Source organism: Pholcus phalangioides, unplaced genomic scaffold, assembly GCF_987345545.1.
Source record: "Pholcus phalangioides strain wild (caught in Gottingen) unplaced genomic scaffold, Ppha-v1.0 ptg000019l_1, whole genome shotgun sequence".
In the NCBI taxonomy this organism is placed as follows: Eukaryota; Metazoa; Arthropoda; class Arachnida; order Araneae; family Pholcidae; genus Pholcus; species Pholcus phalangioides.
In genome coordinates, this window is record NW_028301612.1 from 7,228,984 (window position 1) to 7,252,875 (window position 23,892).

General features: G+C 36.0%; 1 protein-coding gene across 1 annotated transcript in view; it reads left to right on the forward strand.

Annotated features, from left to right (window-relative positions):
* The window catches only part of LOC149071175 (uncharacterized), a 256,449-nt gene that overhangs the window by 210,069 nt on the left and 22,488 nt on the right, over positions 1–23,892 (forward strand). Inside the window, exon 6 of the mRNA XM_089248129.1 lies at positions 16,509–16,608. Within this exon, the coding sequence (XP_089104255.1) occupies positions 16,509–16,608 (100 nt within the window). The remainder of the gene's footprint in view (positions 1–16,508; positions 16,609–23,892) is intronic.

The following is a 23,892-nucleotide window of genomic DNA, read 5'->3' on the forward strand; positions in this document are numbered from 1 at the left end:
AGACAATGAAAGCACGAAATCCTGCACATGCATTTGAGCGCTTTCGAACTTCAGTGAGCACGGCCATGCTCGCGAGCAACAGGTTGAAGATATTTGGATTGCTTCCTGAAAGTTTTGATTATTGCGCTGAATTTGTGGATTAATATGCAGTATTCTCTTGATATTACAATAATTTCTATAAGCGATATAGTATATAGAGGGTCATGCTTTCTACAGGGTAAGCAAAAAGTCCGTAAAAACTTCAAAAATTCATAAAAACCGGAAAAATAACAGAAATAAAAATGGTTTGCAGGGTTGGCATTGCTGGGCCACGGGAATTTTTTTAATACAGGAAAAATAACTCAAAAACAGCCGATATGTGTCGCTGACGTACACAAGTCTAAGAAAAGATACGGAAATAACGAACAGAGTGATATGTGTTCCACATGACCACTACCACAGGGGATAGCACATTGCAGGTGAGTCACAAATCCATCAACAGCAGAGTGCAGGCAGCAGGTCCACATACATGGTTTACAACGGATAAGGGGCCATTCAAATATTACGTCAGCATCGATGGGGGAGGAGGGGGTTTCCGATTTGCTGACTTTTCATGACAAGAGGGGTAGGAGGGTTTGGATGATGCTTACGTCACCAACCACCCTTTATGAAGATATGAAATATTCTTAATGACATCTTATTCGGTGCGCCAAAAACGGAAAAAAAACCTTTCGATAGTTATTGGGTACGTGAACTAACATTCTCCCTATTGATAAGTCCCCTACCGAGCCACTTTAATGATCTCTAAATGTTTCACGAATCCTTCATGTGCTTCGGGCCGCTTAAGTGCTCTGGAACTGTGCCGCGTATCACTCAAGTGATCGTAATTGTGCCACAGATCACTTAAGTAATCTGGGAATGTTCCGCGGATAACTTGAGTGATATAGAACCGCCCTGGGGGCCGCTGAAGTGCTCTAAAACTGTGCCATATGTCTTTCAAGGGATCTCTTAATGTGCCACGGATCGTTTAAATGTTTTGGAACTGTGTCGCGAGTTACTTAAGTGATCTTTCAATGTGAAAGTGATCTTTAAGGCGTACTTCAGTGATCTGAAAATGTGCCACGGGTTTAAGCGATTTGTAAATGTGCCGCTTAGTTCATTTTTACAAAATTAGGTTTGAGGGAGCAAGCCACGTCAGATAACATTCAGTGCCACATTTGGTCTGCAGGTCAAGGGTTTACCATACATGGCTTAAAGGGTGGGCCGCAATGAATTCCTAAAGAGAAATTTTGAGTTCTTACCCTTCAAATAGCATTGAAATTAAGTTATTAGTTATTTTTCCGGGTTTTATGAATTTTTAAATTTTCTTTGCACTTTTTTCCCACCCTGTATGTGAATATATTCGTTCTAATGTTCTCTTAAAGCTTTCAAGTAGAGATTGGAATCAACCGATTGAACTAATGTTAAAGAGATAGATTATATTAAAAAAATTCCAAAATTTTAAAAATAATTTTTGAAAACTTTACTTGCGAATTGAAGAAAAGTGTCATACAAAAATTAACATGAAAATGTTAAGTAATTTTGCAACATTAATGGGAGAAAAAAAAAGATAATTTTTCAAGAATTTAATTGTGAGAAAGATCAGTATTTACAGGAAAAACATCAATATTCAAAAATTTAGATGACAAAAATATCAGTTTCTGGAAATTTAAATGGGAAAAATATAATTTCCTTTGGAAAATTACATAGAAGAAACATTAGTTTTTGAAAAATTACGTGAGAAAACACCATTTTTCAGAAATTTACGCGACTCAAAACACGGATTTTAGGTACCTAAGCGGAAGAAGGAAAATCGTTTTTTGAATAGAAAAGTTTTTTGAAGAAAATTTGAGCTCTTAAAACTACTTTGGAAAAAAATTTTAATTTATTCAAGAATTTTTTTTTTAAATTTATGTGAGGGGGGGGGGAAATTTTGTTAAAAGTTTGAGCGCGAAATGAAAATCAGGTTCAAAAAATTAACGTGAAAAATAAGAATCAATTTTAAAGATTCGCGGAGAGGGGGGAAGTTTTTAAGAATTTATTTGAGAGAAAGATCAGTTTTTCGAAATTTACGTAAAAACATAATTTTTTTTAAAAAAAAAAACGTATGTTGTAAAAGTACCAGATTTTTCAAAATTTACGCGAGAAAAAGAGATATTTTAAAAAATTTGGATGAGAAAATTTTTTTTGAATTGCAAATTTTAGATAATGACACAAATATATATCCCCAACAAATGAATAATTAATAAATAAAATTTGGAGGAATTTTATGAATTTTTTCGAATCGAAACACCTGATTCATATGAGGAACATGTTTTGTCAATGAAGTTTTTTACAGTATATATTCCATTCATTTATTTGGTAGATCACGTGTATTAGTGAAATACACAACTATGACTATGCGAATTTTTATATCAGCAAATTTTCAGAATAAATTACAATTTTGTATTTCAAATTCACATAGCATCTGGAATTCACTTTTTAAAAGAACTCCAGGTATAACAAAAATTCCTCTTCGAAAAATTTTTTTACGGCTGCCGAAAGAGAAAACCCCGCCTCTCTTTAAAAAAAAAAAAAACATTTCGTAAAAAACGAAAGCCCGAAGGTTATTCATAACCATGAAAAATAATAAATACATCAGTAAGCAGTAGCAGTAATACCAGGTTTAGGTAAGAACAAAACGTTTTTACCGTTTCGTGTTGAGGTATTTGGCCATTATTTCTTTTTTTTATATTATTAATATTATTTAAGGTCTCGAAACATACATGCAAGTTCGCTTACATATAATACATTTATCTGTATGGGATGAAGCTCAAAGTGTCTCTCTGTCTTGGAGGACATTTGGAACATAATATTTCATCCTCAGAGATACGATCAGGTGAATTAATTTAGGCCTTTAGGCCTTCGTGGTATGGCATTCGTCCCAATGTCGTAACAACCAGCCTTTTTCTTTCTCTTATATGGCTTATTATTATTGTTTTTTTTTACGTAGCCTTCAGGATTTGGGGAATCAAGTTGCAAAATGCTCAGTCATGTCCTTTTTACTTTTTTTATTAGCTCTTCGCTGGTCGTAAAAATCGCTTGGCCCCGATTATAAGAGACAACAAAAAAAATTAATCCTATTTATCTAAAAATTAAAGTAGAAATTAATTCGGTTACGATTACGAAAATCTAAGGAAGATAAAATTTTTTAAGAGGCTGAATGTGATAGGCCTATTAGAAAGTTATTGGAATTATAGGGAATAAATGCGTTTTTGAATTAAGGGTTACTGCACGAAAATTTTCCATAAAACACATTTTCTAATTTTTCAGTTTTTAAATACTATGAAATTTTCTGCCTCAGTTTTCACAAGTTTTTGTTCTACCTGTACTAAAAATATTTTTAAAATATTTCAATATAAACTGTTGGCAGGCATTACACATGCTAATTCACTAAAATGCTTTTTTCTCAAAACTAAGGTTTTTTTTGTTAGATAAGGAACATTCTTTCGAACACCACGCATTCAAATGTCTTGAAACTTTGTGAGTCTCAACACTATGGTATTATATACTTCAACATGGGCTTTTAGGATTTTAGTTGTAGGTTATTTTTTTTTTTATCGAATTTTAACTTCAACAACATGAAACTTTTTCAAAAATCACCAAAATTTACCCATATTTTGTGCCATAAAATTTTTTTAAATAATTTTAATAAGAAATCCTCTCGTTAAAGTATATAATGCCATAGTGTTGAGACACACGCAAAGTTTCAAGACATTTGAATGAGTGGTGCTCGAAAAAATGTTCCTTATCTAACAAAAAACTTAGTTTTGAGAAAAACGCATTTTAGTGAAAAACGTTAGCGTGTGTAATGCCTGCCAGCAGTTTACATTAAAATATTTCAAAATATTTTTAGTACAGGTAGAAAAAAAATTTAAAACAGTTAGACGCAGGAAATTTCATAGTATTTAAACATTGAAAAATTGGAAAATGTGTTTTTTGGAAAATTTGCGTGCGCGTCAACTCCCTTAATTTTTCTATAAACGTTTTTTTTAATTTATAGAATTATTTTTTTTAGATAATGATGAATGTTAGTAAATTTACGAAAACTTTCTACTTATACAATTTTTTCTCCAAAATGTCTCACGGCATCCCAGTGTATCGCAGTAAACCATTTGATAATCACCGTGTTCGTTCCCCTTATCAGTTGGATCTCCCCATTTTTGTTCAATCGACTACTCCAATTTCCGACTTACGAACAATTCGATTTGTGAGGTGTTCTGAAAGCGACGTGTTTTTTTTTTGTTTTTTTTTGTGAGTATGTGTGAGTTATGTTACTGCTCAAGTCCGTAGTACTTGTTGTTTAGCTCCACATATTGGCTAGACATTTGATGTTGGCCACATTACGAAGAAATTTCGGACCTTGGGCGGTAAAATATAGTAGCTGTATACCAAGTAAGACGCGAAATGGACCATGGCTTACTTTAAATCCCCGCCAGAACTCATGAAATGTTCGAAACTGTGAACAACAATGGTTTATTCTATCATTCAATAATGCTGCTATTCGATTGCTGGCCATACTGACGGATTCGCGAGTACTTGGGTTTGAATACTGTCGGCGGCAAGGTAGTAGTGGGATGAAGTTTTTTTTTGGTGATTTTCAACTTCTGCGTTAAAAAGTTTCGTCACGGGGAGCAACAGACCTACAGCGGTATAAATATTCGATCACTACACTTCACTCAAACTTTGAGAGCAATAAATAGCAGCACTAAAAATTCACGCACTACACTAGAAACACATTCAGACCGTTAGGTATATACAGAAGCGTACGCGGGGATGTTTGCTCAAAGAGCCCGTGTCTCCACCCAAGTTGTCAAAAAAATAGAAAAAGAAATATTTCACTGCAAAAAAGTTGAAATATCGAGTGAAAACACTCTTTACATGCTATATTAACCAATGCATTTTAAGCCTTATAGGGTTCCGTCTAGAAAAATTTTTGCCCACCCCAAGCCTTTTGTACCCTTTCCAAAAGTCGACCTTGCGTACGCTCCTATGCCCATATGCACACTTCCGGCATCTCATTCGGTAGTAAATTGCGCAGTTCTATCACCGTCTGGGTTTGAAAGAAAGAGAGCCTCTAAATAATAACAATTGTCTTAGTTTTAATGAGGTTTTCAACAATATAGAGAAAATTTTATCTTTGAATTATCTAATTGATTATTAAAGGAGGAAAACCGAGAGTCATAGGCATTCTTGCCAGTTTGTTTATTCTATAATTGCAATATTTTTTTGATACTTAGGTGATGCCATCGAAACAAATACAAAAAAAAAAGGATTTTTAAATTAAATTATTCAGCAAAACTTTTCCGTCCCCTCCTGCACCAGGGCCTTAGGCTCATCTTTAGTGTGCCCCGGGACAAATTGTTTACAGGCTCCTTTATAGTGAATTTATAGTAAAAAACGAATAATGATAACAGTCGTCCAGGAGCTCCTCCCAGAGTTGGAGCTCCGTTAGTCCCTAACTTAGCGAGGGGAGGACAGGCATTGCAAAACTTCTTTGGAAGAGTTTTCTGTCTTAAAAAAAACTGCCTTCAAAGAAACCCATTTATAGAGGGAAAGCACTATCATGAAACTTTACCGAAATTATCATGCAGAAAAAAAAAAATTGCATTCATTTTTCTTAATTTTTCTGAATCGGAAAAAAGTTATTTGTCAAATGGACGGAGAAATAAAAAATGAACAAATATAACGAATTATACAGTCATTCGATCCAATTATAGACCAATAATAATGGCTATCATCTCAAAAATTAGTGTACTTTCGATCAATTCCAGTTGAGAACGGCTCCCACTAAATTGAGGTATTGCTCAAATCAATCAGAACCACATTCACCATAAAGTAAATGAATAAATATAAGAAGAACATATCGCTAATTTTCCGATCATTTTAAAACCCATGCCGATAATCGATTTCCCCTAAGGAAAAACGTCATACCAAATCATCATCGGCCCATACGTTAACCATACGTTACGTCAATATATCTTCGAATAACAAAAAAAAAATAAACCATATTATAATTTTTCTTCAAATGCAACGAATATAGATTCGATAATGATAATAATTAAATGACGTTCCTGTCCGAAATCGTTTGACCTTCCGGTCTGGCCATCGCGTTTCAATAAATCGCCAGATTTCAAGCTGCCGTACGCAAAGGAGGTCAGAGCTTTACCTGTGCCTGAACTTTGGACACAAAATACGTTAGGCAATTGTAGAAAATAAAAAAAAATAAAAAATACATATATAAAATAAATAAAGTCGTTAATAGAGAGAGAGAGAGAGATGTAGCGTTCTTTCCTCTATCTTTAAAAGCCTGCCTGCCTTTAGACGTAAGAAAATGCTGCATATTGTGCTTTACCTTGGCCTAAATCTTTTCCCCGCTTCAAATCATGAAGATGCTCTAAGACCGACACCAAGGCGGGTGATGATATTTACCTTTTATTATTATTATTTTTTTGATTTGGCCCCGTGGGGGCTTTAGGTATGGATGGGCCAAATAAAGAATAGGCGCGTGCCGTATCATTACCTAAGTTCGTTTTTTTTTTTTTCTCTTCACTTTTAAATGAGAGATGTTGCATATCTTTCGCGCTTAGTAGGCCATGGAAAGTTGCATTTAAAAGAAATATAGTATATATGTATTCAAATGAATCGCACGTAGTTTTATGAGTTTTCGTGTTTTTTCTTGTTAAAATTTGCAATCAGGACAGTCGATCAGTCTCAGTATGCAAATTTTCTGATTTCATTTTCCATCATTCTTTTTTAATGAATATATTATCGGTAGGTGTGTTGAAAAAAAAAAATTATTTTATCAGAGCAAGTTTGAAATAAAACTCCGAATATTTGTAATGGTCATTCGTTGGTCAAGAGGCGTGAAATGTAATCCCTGATTTGTTGTAAAATATTAAAAAATATTATATGTACAGTATTTAAGGCCGTTCGCCAATACGCATCTGGATGCGTGATTCACGCATCGAAATTTATTTTTACTCCTCCGAATTCCGTTGGGGAGTGAAAATACTCCTTCAAATTTTAGGTAAGTTTTCTAATAGTGTCATTCTCACAGCTTAAAAAAAGAAATACCCCTCGTTTTACAAAAATACCCCTTGAAACCTGGAAGAGGAGTGAAATTACTCTCCAAAATTATATTTTTGGAGAGATATTTTATTTTTAACACCGGTACAGGGTGCCCCATAAATTCGTAAATAGTTTTAAAATCCATAAAAATTGAAGGAATTGGTTCATTTGAATTCGGTTTGCGGAAAAGTACATATAAGATGGCTGCACAAAAGCAAATCACTGGAAATATGCAAATCAGAGTCTTATGAAGTGCAGTGTTATGCGATTAATAGCTCATTTCTGAAGTTTCCTGTTACTAGCTATTCCATTGTTACTAGATTTTCATTGTGATGTTGACATTAGTGAATGAAGCACTATTGGCGAAGTCAGTGGCGTCGGAGCCGGGGGTGCTCCACGGTAATTTGTGGCATGGATCCGAGCACCCCCAGAATTGATTCAGAAATGAAAATTTCCGATATAGAACTAAAGATGAGCACCCACAGTTTCGAAACACTTCCGACGCCCTTGGGCGAAGTTGTTTTATTTCAGCCAGGAATGGCCGGCTGGAACTTTACGAACGTTTCGGATACAGGAGAGCTTGAAGAAAGGTTCGGGTCAAATGACTCCAGCCGGACTTTCGTGTAGCGTCCAAAATTGTCAAAAATTTGAACTAATTTTTTTTTTCTGTACCGACAAAAAATTCCCACTTAGTGAGAATAACTTTCTCGCAAGCCGTATGAAAATATATCAGTTCCTTCAATTTTTTTATGTATTCTTTAACTTTTTACGAATTTATGGGACACTGTGTATATAAGGTCCCCGAACAAACTTTAGTCCGTTTCAGTGGTGGTTTATAAAGTATGCAAATCAGTTTATGAAGGCTGGATTTCTGGACCTTACTCTGAGGAAAGATTTAATATCAAGGGGGACTGATATATAGAGGCCAAAAAAGTCTTAATTATATTGCTTAGAAGGGCTTGACAGATAAAAAAAAATTAGACGCCAACAAAATTTTTCTGGAGTCAAGCATGGATTCTACCCAAGAAAAACGGTCCTAAATAATATTAAGAGATGGTATTTTTTCGGTCCGAAATATACTGAGAAATTGGATTTTCTGGATGTTTCGGCATAACATCCAGAAAATCCGATTTCTCAGTCCTAAATAATGTTTTTTTTCCCCTCGACTTTTTTGAAGCCTAACTTAGTGAACCCCTTCGATGTTGGAAGAGGCAATTATGTAATCAGAAAATTTCATGTTCATACAAAACATTTTAGTCATCAATACTGATTGCATAGTCACCATGGCACAACCTGGGATTTACCAAGTCCTTTCTTAGAATAGTGGTTTCTAATTTTTGCCACCCCCTTGCGGTTCTGTGAGACTATTCTAGAGAGAATACCTTTTTTCAAAGCCACCTCCTTGGGCATTTTGCCTGTTGTTGCGTTGTATTTGTATTTGTATAACTATTCTGAATGAACTCGGCTACTCAGAATAGTCCGATAAGGAACCGCTCCAAAGCACTGAACAGGCGCACATTAATACATGCAACTCACCGCGACGCCCCTGTGACATATGTTAGCAACACTCCTAGAAGAACCGCGACGCACATTTTGACAGTCACCGGTTTAGAATGATCAGTCGATAATTAAATTTTTAGATTATTTTTATCAAGAAATTTGAATTTTTTGGACTATCGAAAATTGAGAAAATTGAATTTCATTCAAATTTCTGCTGTAATGTCTTATCTATCATCATTTATCGACAAATAATCGAGATTTTTAGGAGATTCAATGCCTTCCCAGCTGTCGAGTTCATGCAAAACATTCTTTAAATGATAATGAGCAATTAAATTTTTCTACTTTAGTCGCAATCAGATTTAAAAAAAAATCTTTTTTGACTTGTAAGTAACCGATGATGGAAACATACCAAACGCATAAAAGAGCATGTATGCGAATTTCTCCGTAATGTCTCATGTTTATTGATGACCATTTACCGCATGATTAATATTTAATTACTGCTCGATCAATCAATACATTAATTGGATGGTGGTAATGAATTGCCATTTACTTGTGAGAGAGAGAGAGCGACATCTTATACGACACTGTCGGATTCCAGTTCGATCGGTGGTTTTTCTTAGTCGAGTAGGCAATCTTGCATGTTTCATTCATGATTCGATTGATGGTTAGTTATGTGAAAAATAGTCCTCATGTGCGAACGAAATAGTCCCAGACGAGGGCTATTTGTCTGCCTTCGGGAAGGAAATATCCCCGCTTTTTTTAAAAAATAAAGTCGTTTTACGCTGACAGGTCTCTTCTAGATAATTGCTAGTGTCACCTCGACCTAAACCTATAATTATATCTCAACTCTCTGAGTATCTTTTTCTTTTTGAGTGTCTCTGCAGTGTCGTCCGCCGTGTCACGTGACACTCGTATAATTTCCGAAAAGTTTAGATTGAGGCTTGCGGAGGAAAAAGAAATGGACGATGAGAATATAACGTTGCTTCAATGGATGCTAAAGTGTTGATTATAAATATATAGGGATTAATTTTTGAATCTGAAAATTATTGAAATACCTGTTTTCCCCCATAATATAATCGCATTCGATTATAACGGCGTCAAGAGACCGTAGATTTGCATTTTTATTATCGAGGTGTTTCTAAGTCAAGGGTGCTCGGCCTTTAGGATAGTGAGAGCCACTTAAGCCAGGGCCGGAACCGCCGGAACTGGAAGGGGCACGGGGGCCAGCTGCTCCGGGCGGCAAAATTTAAGTGGTGGGAGTTTCAGGGGGTTTCATAACACCGTTATGAAATTATCGAATTTTCAAATTGTGGGAGAGCGGGAATTATGTTTGCCCCGGGTGGCAAAAATCATAATTACGGTCCTGCTTAAGTCATGTGAAATGCACCGCGAGTCACTTAAATGATGTAGTACTGCATCTCGGGTCACTCAAGCGATCTGTGAATGTACAACAGATCATTTAAGTGCTCTGGAATTGTGTTGCGAATCACTGGAATTATTTTTAAATATTTCGCGCAGGTCACTCAATGATTTCTAAATATCAGGTCACCAAAGGGATGTGGGACTGTGCCGTGGGCCACTTACATGATCTGTAATTATGCCAAGGCGTATTAAGTAATCTGGAAATGTGAAGTTTATTCCATGTTTATAGATTTAGGTTTGAGATCGCGGGTCACATAAGGCGAATCCGAGGGCCTCATTTGACCCACGGGCCTTAGTTGAGCAAAAATGTTCTAAGTTACAAAATGCTTCAGAAAAGATTTCTCAAATTTTAAGAGATAGAACACACCAAGAGGCAATAATTCATGTATTTTTTCGACAGGGAATGTATAGTTGGAAATTAAAGTGCTGAGGAATGTGCCGTTATATACGAAGTCTTTGAGCCTCGTTGAATTCAGAAGAGATGCTTATTAACATAATTATCTACAGTGTTTGTTTCGAAACATTCAAGGTTTCAAACATCAAGTACCCCCACCCCACCCGGGGCAAACGTAAAATATCTACATAGCCCTTAGAAATGCGTAGAACTCATGCGGACACATAGAAATGTGTAGGAAGTTTAGGTAAAAATGAGAGATAGATACTCGTACCCTTGAAATGCATAGGATGTGTGCCGATCGCTTCGAATTGCGTAAAGCTTGCGTTCACGTAGAAATGCGAAGGAGTTTTGCTCACTTTTAGTAATGCGAAAGGAAAGTGCGTAAGAGGAAGAGCCGTTACGCACCAGAAGTGCGTAAGAGGCTTGGGTATGCACCTAGAGATGTGCAGAAGGCTTTCATATCCCTGGAAATGCTTAGGAGGCGTGCTAGCTTAAGAAGTGTATGTATTCCTAGAAATGTGTTGCACGCGTGCTCATGCTTAGAAATGCGTAGGAGGCATACACATCACTGAAAATGGGAATGAACCTCTTGCACATCCTTGGAAATGCTTAAGAAACGTACGTATCTCTAGAAATGTTATAGGGGGTGTACGTACTCGCCTAATTTTTAATCTGGGGAGCTTGCGTACTCTCTTATATTTGTACCATAACAAATGACTTTTTAATCTCTGAACTTGTTTTTCTACCATCGCGAATTATTTTTCGAGTTTTTTTCCTGGATTGCCCATCACAAACCCCCCAGGGGGTACATGCACCGGGCCTGATATCTGCAAGGGCAAGTCGGACCCCAAAATATAAATAACACATACAGTATATTCACTGAAGAAGGAGGAAGTTTCCAACAGACATGTTTGACCCTAGTCGCAGAGGACCCTAATTCCAGCTTCGCCCACGGTCCTTAGATATCAAAGTCAAGTTATATATGCGTACCACAGTCTGAGTTACACTAATCTATGGAAGGCAGCTGGTATCGTGTCTTATTGACCTTGTATACGAATTTGGTAATTTCTTTAAAAATTAAAATTATAATGAAATTTTTTCCACCAATTATTATTTTTTCCCCTAAGAATTGACTTATCTCGTGGAATAATTCGTTTTTCCGCGTTAAGACGAGAATCCTATCGGAAATCTCCCAGGATTTATTACAAGAGGGGGAAAAGAAGCAGCATCATGTACTAAAAAAAATCCAGAGCCTTGACCGAAATATAGCCCTTGCGTGATTCAAGCTCATCCACTATACATTCGGGCCGTTATTTGCCATGCTCAGGCAATCTCGTAGGCAGCAGCAGCAGCAACATACTAACATATAAAAGGGTTAGTTAAAAAAAACAGAAAGATAATAAACAAAAACACATATCGTTTTAATCTCCCTCACGAAATAATGGTTGTTTCTTTTTTGTCAACAATTGCTCGCTTTCAAAATTATTATTATTATTATTCATTGTTAGCGATATTACTATTATTGTTATTGCTCGCACCTTTAATGCGACCCGTGTCTCCCTCTACATGGGTAATGTCGAGGTTTCGTAATTTCCCTTTTTTTTTCCTCGTTAACTTAAACATGAATTTACAACACGCACAAAAAAATCGTTTATAGGAAAATTGGCTGAACAATCGATTTCGATTCTCCTCTCTCTCTATCTCTCTCTCACACACACACAAGGTAATATTTTAAATACAGTAAAACCCCTCTTTTGCTGGAACAAAAAAAAGTTGTCCGTTAAAGAGGGGGGGGGGTGACCGTATCAGAGGGAAGTGCGTGCTTAAATTGTATTGTATAATATTAACAATAATAGAAAAATGGCTCTTTATTTGAATATGAATGAAATTCTGACAATGTGAGATGCGTTTAAAGTCATGAAAACACATAAATATTGCGTAAATACGCAATTAAAATTAGAATACGAGTATTGTACAACGTTTATATAATGAATTTACATGTTTTGGAGGAACTGATTAATTGATGTTTGGTGGTTTTGCTGCATATTACAACTACTTCATAATGTATTTCAAGCTGCGAGACTAAATCTAATGGATTTCCGTCATTGTGTTTACAGGAAAATGTATTTAATCAATGCATTGAATTAATTTTGCAAGAAGCATGAACTCCAATTCCGCGTTGTTTCACTGTATTCGAGACCATCTTTCGCTCTCGGTGATAGAGACGATTACTAGAGCTGGTGGCTATATTAAACAGCGTGAAATAATGTAAAATGAACGAGCATAACCAGCAACACGTGATTTCAGCTTCTTAACGTTAACATTAACAAACTTCAAGCCAAAAAATTTCATTTAAAAATAGCCAAATACAGTACTAAAAAATTGATCAAACAACAAAATCTCTGCTGCCATCCAGTGAGCATAATGCTAACCAAAATTGCAATTACTGGTGGCCGTACAGGGGTGTCAGTCCAAACGAACGAATGATGAAAATGTTGTCCGTGACCGTGCCTGAGGATATGACCGTTAAGCAGGGGTTCGAAATAAATGATTTAAATAGGTTTTTTGCCGGGGAATTTTTATTTGGCCGTAAAAACAACTAGAAATGACGGAGGGGCAGTTAAAGTTACTGGTATATTATAAAATCCTATGGGGATAACAGGATCCTATAAGCGTTTTGCTCTGAGAATATTTATTTTTTTCTGAAGGTATGACAAGAGACGGATAAGTTTGAAAGATTGATTTAGATCATCTATATTAGACATTCAATCTCCTGCTCACGAGCATCGAAGTGCGCATTGAAGTACCACGGAGTGCTCGATGTTTGTGTCAGATTTCGTGCTCACGGCAACCACATTGAATATCCCGTCGAAGTTTCATTTGAGAATTAGATTCAGATGGAATTATGTGCTATCATTAATATATAAATAAAATGAAAAATTACAATTATTATCAATAATGATTTTTCAGAATTTTTTATTCTTTTATTCTGATTATTATGTATTGAATTAAATATGAACAAAAGAATCATGATTACGTGAAGATAATTTAATCTTAATTTATACAAGTATGTAATTTTTGAAATTATTCATTTGAATATACAGGTTTGATTCTCAACGGCAGTTATACGCCTTTTCAACCTGTTACTTGCGAGCACCGCGGTCCTCACTGAAGCTCTCAAAAATACTAGGTTGTTGCGATAGATTTCAAATTCGAGAGTTATTGATTTGACACCCTCGAAAAATCTCCATATCCAAATTGTATTCAAAGATTAACACTATAAATCGTATAAATAAGTTTCGCGTCGGTTTTTAATTTCGCGTCGGTTTTTAATTTCGCGTCGGTTTTTAATGGAGATAATGATATTCGATATACGGGTGTTGCATGGGGTAATAAAACGCTCAACGATATTCAAGTGGAAGACGTGGAGGTCCTAAATCTTCTAAGAAATGTATGTGCAAGCAAAGCACCAGGACCAGATGATATCTATCCCAGGGTTCTCAGGGAAGGTGCTAATGAATTGTTGGGGCCAGTCGCACAGATATACAGGAGTAGTGTTGCTGAGGGTATCGTCCCGAGAGATTGGAAACTGGCTAACGTTGTTCCGATATTTAAGAAGGGTAGTAGAGAAGTGGTGTCTAATTATCGTCCAGTGAGTTTGACGAGCTCCCGCTCGAAAATTTTGGAAATTATCATCAAAAGGCAGTTTGTGAAGTGGATAGACGAGAATAATGTACTGTCGGATAATCAGCATGGGTTCAGGAAGGGGAAGTCATGTGTAACTAACCTCCTTTGCTTCTATGATTACGTGACTAAGGCTTTGGGTAAGAGCAAAAATGTCGACGTTGTTTACCTTGATTTCCAGAAGGCATTCGATCGGGTCCAACATGGCAAACTCTTGAAGCGTTTACACGAGATTGGAATAGGGGGCAACTTGCTGAATTGGATAGAATCGTGGTTAAGAGATAGGTCGCAACGAGTTATGGTGAACGGGGAATTCTCTGGTTGGACAGACGTCACAAGTGGAGTTCCTCAGGGAAGTGTCCTTGGCCCCATACATTTTTCACTTTTTATCGATAAACTCGATCAGGGTATCGATGGAATTACTAGCAAATTCGCAGATGATGTGAAGCTAATGGGGGTAATCGGAAATGAAAGCGATAGGGAGTTGCTCCAGACCAACTTAAACAAGATTGCAGCATGGGCAAATGAATGGAGCATGACGTTTAGCGTAGATAAGTGCATGGTCGCTCATTTTGGTTCGAACAACCCACGGTTCTCTTACGAGTTGAATGGTGTCACTATCCCGGATGCAACTAGAGTCACCGATTTGGGAATTCTCATTGACGAGCGACTTAAGTTTTCTGAACATTGTTCAGCGGTTGTCAAAAAATCGAATAGAATGCTTGGTCTCATTTTCAAAAAGGTCTCTTCGCGTTCTCCTAAAGTCATTCTTCCGCTTTTTCGAGGCTTAGTTCGTCCTGGACTGGAGTATGCTGTAAGGTTTTGGAGACCATACCTATAGAGGGACATAGACTTGGTTGAAGGGGTGCAGAGAAGAGCTACGCGTGTCCTTATTGGCACACAGGGCTTGAGTTATGAAGAAAGACTTCATTTTTTGAATATGTTTACATTGGATGAACGCAGGTGTCGAGGAGATATGATCGAAGTGTTCAAAATTTTCAATGGGATGGATAGGATGGACCATGAACTTTTAGTACACCGCCAATCGACTGCTTTTACAAGGGGACACCAGTATCGATTGGTGAGGGACAATGCAAGGTTATGGTGTCGCAGGGAATTTTTCTCCAATAGGGTTGTTAATAAATGGAATAGCTTACCCCCGGAGGTAGTAAATTGTAACACAATTGACACGTTTAAAAAGAAATACGATAAACATGTTGGGGTAAATCGAGAAGCTATCCATTCTTAGAATAAGACAACCATAAGTATTCTTTATGGGCATTGTATAATATTTTATCATGTGTATATACTGTTTGTAATTTGTGTTAATTGCATTTTTAATTGGGTTGCTGTATTTTTGAAACATATGACAACCATATTTTTATGGGCATCTTTTTATCAGCCACCTCGTTGGGCATTTTGCCTGTTGTGGCGTTGTATTTGTATTGTATTTGTATTTGTATATCATGGTGATTTGAGCTCGAGCGTATGCCAATGCACTACTTCTGATAATAGACCGGACATCTTTAACTTGATGCTAGTGATCATTACTATGCTCACTGAAGTAACCAGGGTGCTCTATTTTTGCTCCCGATTTCGGGCACGCAAGCTTTTGATGGACACCACCAATGAAACCATCCCATTTAAGTTAATTTTCGCATGCCAGAGTTGATATATAGAGTTTATATATACGTTACGGGGGAAGGGGGCAAATCTCGATGTGCGTCCAATTCGCGACGTGGCCGGCCATTTCGCGAACTGACCGGAGATCCCTGATGAAAGCTCGATGTACTGATGTGAGAAGGGCCGTTAGGAGCCAAATCCAATAATTTTTTTTTACAGCCAACGTGTGTTACATGCCTACATATAGCAGCTGTATTAGATTAGCTCCATGTAACGAGAGAAAAAAAAGTGAAATTAGGGGGAAAACTATAAAAAAAAATTATATGAACATATAGTTTTTCTGACAGATTTTCGAGATAAAAATGATTACCGTGATTTTCCGGTTTGATGGGTTATCATAACTAACGTGGGCATAATTATCACGAAGAAATATGTCAACTTGACGATGATCCCGAATCATGTCTTTTGATATCGGACTTTGGCCAGTGATCTCCGTCCACTTCGTCAACTGGCCGGTCAATGTCCGAATTCCAGACATTGGCCGGGTCAATATTTAACGAAATGAACCATTTTTGGGCTTTGGCAGTAACATACAACATGGCTGCTGCATCTTTTGCTGGCTATAGACAGTGCTCGTGACTCAAAATAGGTTGAAAAGACTTGCCGTTCAGGATTATGAGACTCAGAAGTAAAAAAATAAATAAATGAAAATAGTTAAATCTCTAAATTTTCTATATTTTATTGTATATTTCAGACTCAACAGATGACCTATGTAGTCTCCCAATGGAAATGTCACGGTGTGGTAGTACAACAAACACATTACTATCCTTACAGAGGATAAAAGAAGCTCACCTGTAAGTATTATCTTAAATATTTCAAAACATTCAAATATTACACATAAAATTCATGTCACAAGACAACATAAAGCTGAAGCCTTGAGACACTTACAAAATCTACATTACCGTGCAATCATCACAGTCTACCGAAATGATATCCTCAATAATAATTAGTCTTGAGACATAAAATCAATATTACTGTACAAGTCTTGAGATAATAATATTCAGCAATATATCAAAACTATTTTAGTAAAACCTACATTACCATTCTTACTATACCAAGTCTAACAATACTGTTTTGTCATTAGTTTATACAACTGCAACGTGTTTATTGTCTAAGTCTTGAGACACTTATGAAATCCACAGTTATATGCAAAATGAATATTGAGACATGAAATTCATTTTTCTACATACATAACATGAAATGCGTAAAGATTGGATGTCTTGAGATATAAAATCCACATCACTATGCAACATAAAGAATATAGTCTTGAGACATTTTTAAAATCCATATTGCTGTGTACAACACACACACACAAAAAGATTAAGGTCTTTAGACATTTATGAAGTCCACATAACTACACAATATAAACATGAAGTCTTGTGACATAAAATCCACATTACTCTTCAATAATTAAACTTTCGACTTTTTAAACGTGAAATCCCCATTACGATAATCAGTCTTGAGACTCAAAATTCTCAACTAATTTACAATATTGCGACAGTTATGGAATCCAGGCCCGAGTGGCATGGTGGTAAGATGCTCGTCTATCATCGTGAAGGTTGTTGTCAGGGTCCCGGGTTCGAACCCAAGGGAGGATGTAGATAAGATATTTTCCCAAACGAACTCGCGGCGACCACCGATAGACAGCACCTTCACTTCCAACCCATCTCACTAATGGCAGTAAATAGCGATATGGCCAGGCTTGGTGAAGTAGTAGTAGTAGTTATGGAATCCACATGAATGTACATAAAATCCACATTGCTTTACAGACTAAAAATTCTCATCACTTTATAATAACTAAGGTTTTGAGATACATAAAATTTATATCACTTTGCAATTATTAAATCCACTGTTTCCTGAGATATTTTAAATCCACATTCCTATACAATAGTTACGTTCTTGAGACAGAAATCCAAATTTTTGTACAGTAATGAAATTTTTCGGACTCGAAAGCCTACATTACTGAATGAATGAATATCTACTACTGGTGAATACAATATAAACATGAAATCTTGAGACATAAAATCCTTATTACTCCATTGTTCTATCAATACTTTACATTACTGTCATTATCAAAGTTTGAGACATTTATAAAATTCGCATTACTCCACAGCGTGAATATAAAGTCTTGAGACCGTAAATTGTATATTACACCTCTCTCTCTCTCTCTCTCTCTCTCTCTCTCTCTCTCTCTCTCTCTCTCTCTCTCTCTCTCTCTGCTATATTTATTAATTATTAAAATCTTGAGAAACGGTTGAAATCCCCATTACCATACACTACGAAAATTAAAAACTTCACAGACAAGAAACATCATGCATATCCACTCTTCCTCCCACGACAGCAGCATGTTTATCGGGTACAGTGGCCAAGTCTCTAGCATAATTGCCAAGTGAAAACACAAAAATAAAAGGCTGAAGGAAACACCTGTGGGAACCAGGCCGAGTAAAAATATTGCAAAAAAAAAAGAAAAAGAAATACATTCACGTAAAAATACAATAAAAAAAATACACTCACATACATCCGTATAAATATATCTATATGGTAAAATATATATATATATATAAAAAAAGACCCAACCCTATCACGACTGTCACGAAATCATCTTCCACAGCTGCAATGTTTTTTTAAAACTATTTGCGTTTATCCACCTACTCTCTCACCCTATGGCCATTCTTACTATATATACGTAAGAATATTATATTATATTTCTTATTTTTTTGGTGTATATGTATGCTATAATACACCCAAGCTCCGAGAAATCGTGGGTGTGGTCGTGCATGATTTGCACCACCCTTAAAATCCTCTATATAGTATAATAACGCGCGTGTTATAACAAAGCTTCGTGTTTTTTTGTTTTTTTTTTTATATTATTATTTTTTTGTTTAAGTGCAATTATTACTTTAGAAAGGTAAAAAAAAAAAAAAAAGAGAGAGAGAATTTTATTTTCTTGTGTGATGACCTCCCACCCCTGAAGGGTCATGGATAGAGGTCTTGGGGTCAGCAACTACACGGAAAGGAAGTGCATTTTACGTCCGAAGGTGGTGCATACGCATGTTGTATGTAATGTTCCGAATGTTTTTTTTCTCATGTAGTATTTCTAGTAGCCGGGGGTTTTCCGTGATGTGAGTTTTTCTCAAAAGGATTTTTCTTTTCTGTTGAATGCGTACATCATGATCTTTTCTTTTCCATTGGTGGGAGGGTTCATGGATACGTCTTTTCTTCTCATTGATGGACTTTTAAAGAACGGTCCTGACCTGGAATTACTATATATATATAATACATTACTGGGTTTGTTCGTGATGTTCGAGTACTCCTAAAAAAGAAGTAAATTTCATGGTGGGTAAAAGGAAATGTTTTCATTTTGGATTTTTTTTTTTTTGTTGGACCGATGAAATGACTGGTTGTCAGTTGTCACGTGATCTGCCTGGATTTCCTTTTCTGTATGGTTAAACGGGGAGTCGATTTGCTGTTGGGATAAACTGTAATAATGGTCGTTAATGCTCGACTTTCCGTGTATTTTTGGAGGTACATTTCTTTGAAGATTAGGTTTTATCATAGTTGGATGTCTTGGTGTGGGGCTGTTTCCTTCTGGACAAAATATTCTGGCCTTCCATTAGGCTACGTCTTTCGATGCCATTTTTCTAGCCTTCCACTTTGAATTGCCTCCTTTCGGGAGTCTGGAATTTTCTCCCATAGATTCAGTTTTGAATTTTTTTAAAATTCTTATTGGAACTCGCTTCACACTTGTTCTGTAGATACAAAAGAAGCACAAATTTTTGTCACGTAATTTATTCTAAAATTTTTTGCTCAAAGAATTTTCCAAATTACATTTGTTATAATAAGTGATTGAACCATGAAAAAAAGCAGTTGGAATCTATAACTACTCTCAAACCACATGAATATGAGGAATCCCTATAGACTGAGAAGTTGCCAAACAAATCAACGAGTCCAGCGTATTTGTTTGCACGAAACCCTCGATAGTTACGAGAATTTTCGATATAACCCTAAAAAACACGAATTTTCCTTTAATATAGATGTCCTTACTTATAAGAACACTGAAACATCTTGCACCGAAACCCCAAAAAAGATCAAAAGTATAATTTTCTAACTGATGGATTTCACGGTATCAAAAACTACAAAATCTTGCAATAAAAATATCTATATTAGAGAAATATCTATGTTTGAATTCTATGGGAAATCTTCATAACCTTCCAGGGTTCCGATATCTTGTAGTGTTAATGACGAAAACAATTTATTTTCAGTGTGATACATGATTTTTTTTTTATCCATCACCTCTTTTAAGGGACCACCTTTCACCCTCTCCATGAGTCCATCCAGACTTTTTATATTGGGGGAGGGGGGTCCTGTTTTTTGCAAAAAATGTTCTATATTTTTGTTAAATGCAAGTAATTTTGTTGGAAGCAAAACAATCTAATTCATTTTGTACCAAAAAAAATTAAGTTTGAAATTTTTAGTTTCGTTAATTCATATTTAGAGAAAGGTCCGTTTTTCAGACTGGGAATGTTGTGAAGGGCTCGGAAAACAGATCCAAATTTCGGCTGGACAGACAACGTGCTCTCAGTGAGATTTCACTGTATTTATCGATTCAGTTTGGATTATTTTGTCCACCGTGTACAGAAGCTATGCATTGCCATGTTTAGAAAAATTTAGCATCTTGAAAATTTCAGGAACTGATAAATTTGTTAGTGATTGTTAGTATTAATTTTTTTAGATAAAAAGAGCAAAATAATTTGTATCGAAAAATTCTTACGGTATGCAAACCCATAAATAAAATCGAATGAGTTAGACAAAACTAGAAGGAAAAAAAAGTGCTAGATGTAGGGCGCAACTTTCCCATAACCCTACGCACCCATAACTGCCCAATCGGGATTGAGATAATAAATATATTGGTCTAATCAAAAGAGAAGGGGGTATGAGAAACCTGGGAAAAATATTGTAGGCGTGTATGGTTACTTCCTTCCATCGTTCCTTCCTTGGCCTATTTTAGATGAGTCTCTTTGAAGAAATAAAATCATCGTTTCTTTCCTCTCTTTCCCCCTTAAATCACCACTGGATATATTCGTATTACCACTTACGCTTCCGTCCGTGCTAGTAGCATCAATGATCACTGGTATTACGAAATATGTGAATAATTTTTTATGGGGACAATTTAGATTCGGAGTCATTTCCGATTCCGTTACACAATGTTTGACATTAATACAATTTTATATACGATGAAATCATACATATTAAAGACAATACACGTGTAGTAAATAATTCTGACGCATTTCCTGGTTTATGAATTAGCAATTAAGCTTTATATAATCTATGTATCTGATGAAACGATAAAAGTTAGTTCTCCAAAATTTTTGTTCTATATATAGCCCCTTTTCTTCAAAAATTTTTTCTTCCCATCGCCTCTTCTCCCCCCCCCCCCCCATAAAGTCGCGCCCATAAGATCTATGCTATATCCAAAGCCTCTGCCGCTACCTGGACTACCAGAGGAAGATATTGCCCACTTTAGGAAATACTGCGATAAACTATTGCTTTTGGAATAAAACGGATGCAGAATTTGCCAGCTGTAATTGCCTTTTTTGTCTATATAAGTGTTAAATCTCTCGATTTTTTCTTGGCTTTCGAAAAGCCAAATATAATATAGTATCAAACTCACATGAATACCAGATCTTATATAATGGAATTAATTAACTTTCTTTTACTGGTGTCAAATTGATGGTGTCAATTCAACTGAATTTTCTACATGTCAAAATCTGTCGATAGGGGAGGTCAAGCATTTTCAACAGTAAGACGGTGATCTCGATCTTAATAAAAGGCAGCTTTGACGATTTCGAGGGACTCGAGACGAATATTTCATTTGTTGTTTGCCGTTCTGGAAAAATACAGAATGGGAAAATTTTCGATAACAAAACTAACTAAATCAAATGGCAAAGAAAGCAACAAAAATTTCATTAAAAAACCCTTGAATGACAAAGGGCTGTTTGATTCCGGGTTCTGTGGGCCCACCCGTTCAGATGCTACTTAATGTTTATCATGATCAACAGGGCTTGACGAATCCCATGCGCCATGTCTTCATCGTAACTGGAAAATCGGTATCGGTGCCGAGAATTTTCTAAATGCGATTGTTGAATTAGATTCAAAGGAAAAATTTTCTTATTTAATTTCGGTACATCTTTTAACATGGGAAGGACTTATGAAACCCCAATAAAATAGAAAAAAACATCATCTAGATCAAGAAATGTTTTTTTTCCTTGAGCAAAAACCACGCTTGCCACTTCTTCGACTCCTAAGAAATTTGGCGGGCACCTAAATATTCTTTAGATTTGATAAGCCTTGCTGATCAATAAGATCAACAAGGTGATGAATATGACGAATAATATATTCTTATTATCATTTGGAAATTTTCATTACGTTATTCAATCGGAAATTTTGAATAATTTAATTTTATTGTGAGCCACAAATTTAAAAAAAATTATTGGAATTGCCCGCGACCGGATACAAAGCCATTCGAGACGCAAAAAAGGTTGCACCAAAAAATTGAGCAACTTTGTTATAGGTTGTGCCCGACGAACACCTACCTCTACATCTGAAGCATAGCAGATGCCATGCATTCAAGCTGGATCAGAGTTTGTCCGTGAAGCCCAAGGACTCAAGTTTCTAATGATTTTGTATAGTTTCCAACTGTGTTTCTCGAAGTTCTGCAAGAACTTTCCAGGGGTTCCACGGTATCGAAAGCTGAAAAATTTTTCACTGGTGTTACAAAATTGAAAAAAAAAATTAAACGATTGTTGAGAGTATTAAATAATTCTTCATAAATTGAAAAATTAAATTCCGAAAATTTTTGTCCGGATGACTGTGTAGATTGATATTATGTAAAGGAAAAAATATTTTAATAATTATTATTTCACGGTGTTTTCTGAAGATTATCTCAGAACAAAAGTTAATTCCCCCTCCCCCCACAAATGAATACTTGACATATTTCCGTGTAATCTCTACGAGATGCTGTAGGTAAAGTGGAATCACAGCTGGAAGTGCTAAATAAGAATAAGTAACAGCCGCAAACTCTGCTCTGGAGCATTCAATAATTGTACATTTAATAATATGCTCACGCACTGATGCATTAATTGTTACAGAACTGCCCCGAATTCCTCGCCGAACATCGTCAACTGAATGCAAGTAAATGATGATCATAATGATCATGAGGCACCCCACCGAAATAATATCCTTCAGCCATCCATAATCAGTAAAACGCCATTCATCGTATGATTGATGTTCTTCCGCTAAGAGGAAGAAAAATATCGATTGTGATTTAAGCTTATCAACTAGTGACTCGATTTGAGGTTTTATTTATTCACATTTTTATTCATACATTTTTTTTTATTATTATCTTAAAATGAAATCAATGAATCGCAAATGGAGCAGAGATAGATTCATAACGGCGTGTTGCGGAATCAGGAAGTATTTCAAATACATGTATCTTCAAAATTTGGGAAAAAAAACTATCCTTTTCCTTGATTTTAAATAGATTTCTTCAAGAAATAAGTTCTTTGAATTTTATAATGTTGTTGATATAAAAAAAAACGGATATTTTTCTAGAGGTTATATCAAAAGGTATTATATCTCGTAGTATATCTCGTAGTAAAGGTATTATATCTAAAGGGTTATATCTCGAAGCCAGGCCTTCTTGCATTCCGGGCAAGCATGGTACCATCTACACATAGCATGCGCAGAATTTTCTCGTGGGGGGGGGGGGGGGTGTTCAGATTTTTTTCCCTTCTGAGGGGGGCTTACCGTTTTTCCTGCAAAATAACACTATAATCTTGGCTGGGGAGGGGGGGGGTTTAGAACCCCAAAATCCTCCTTTTGCGTACGCCAATGCATCTACACCACTGTTGACACGACCCTGCCTTCCTTATTTCACGCGCTGCGGTATGAAGCGCTGAAGCAGAGGCATCTCTTATTAAAAATTTTAAAGGTAGCATTAAAATGTGAATGACGTCAGTGAATTCGATGATAGAATGGAATGGATGTAAATAAGTGCAGTATTTATATTTATTTATATG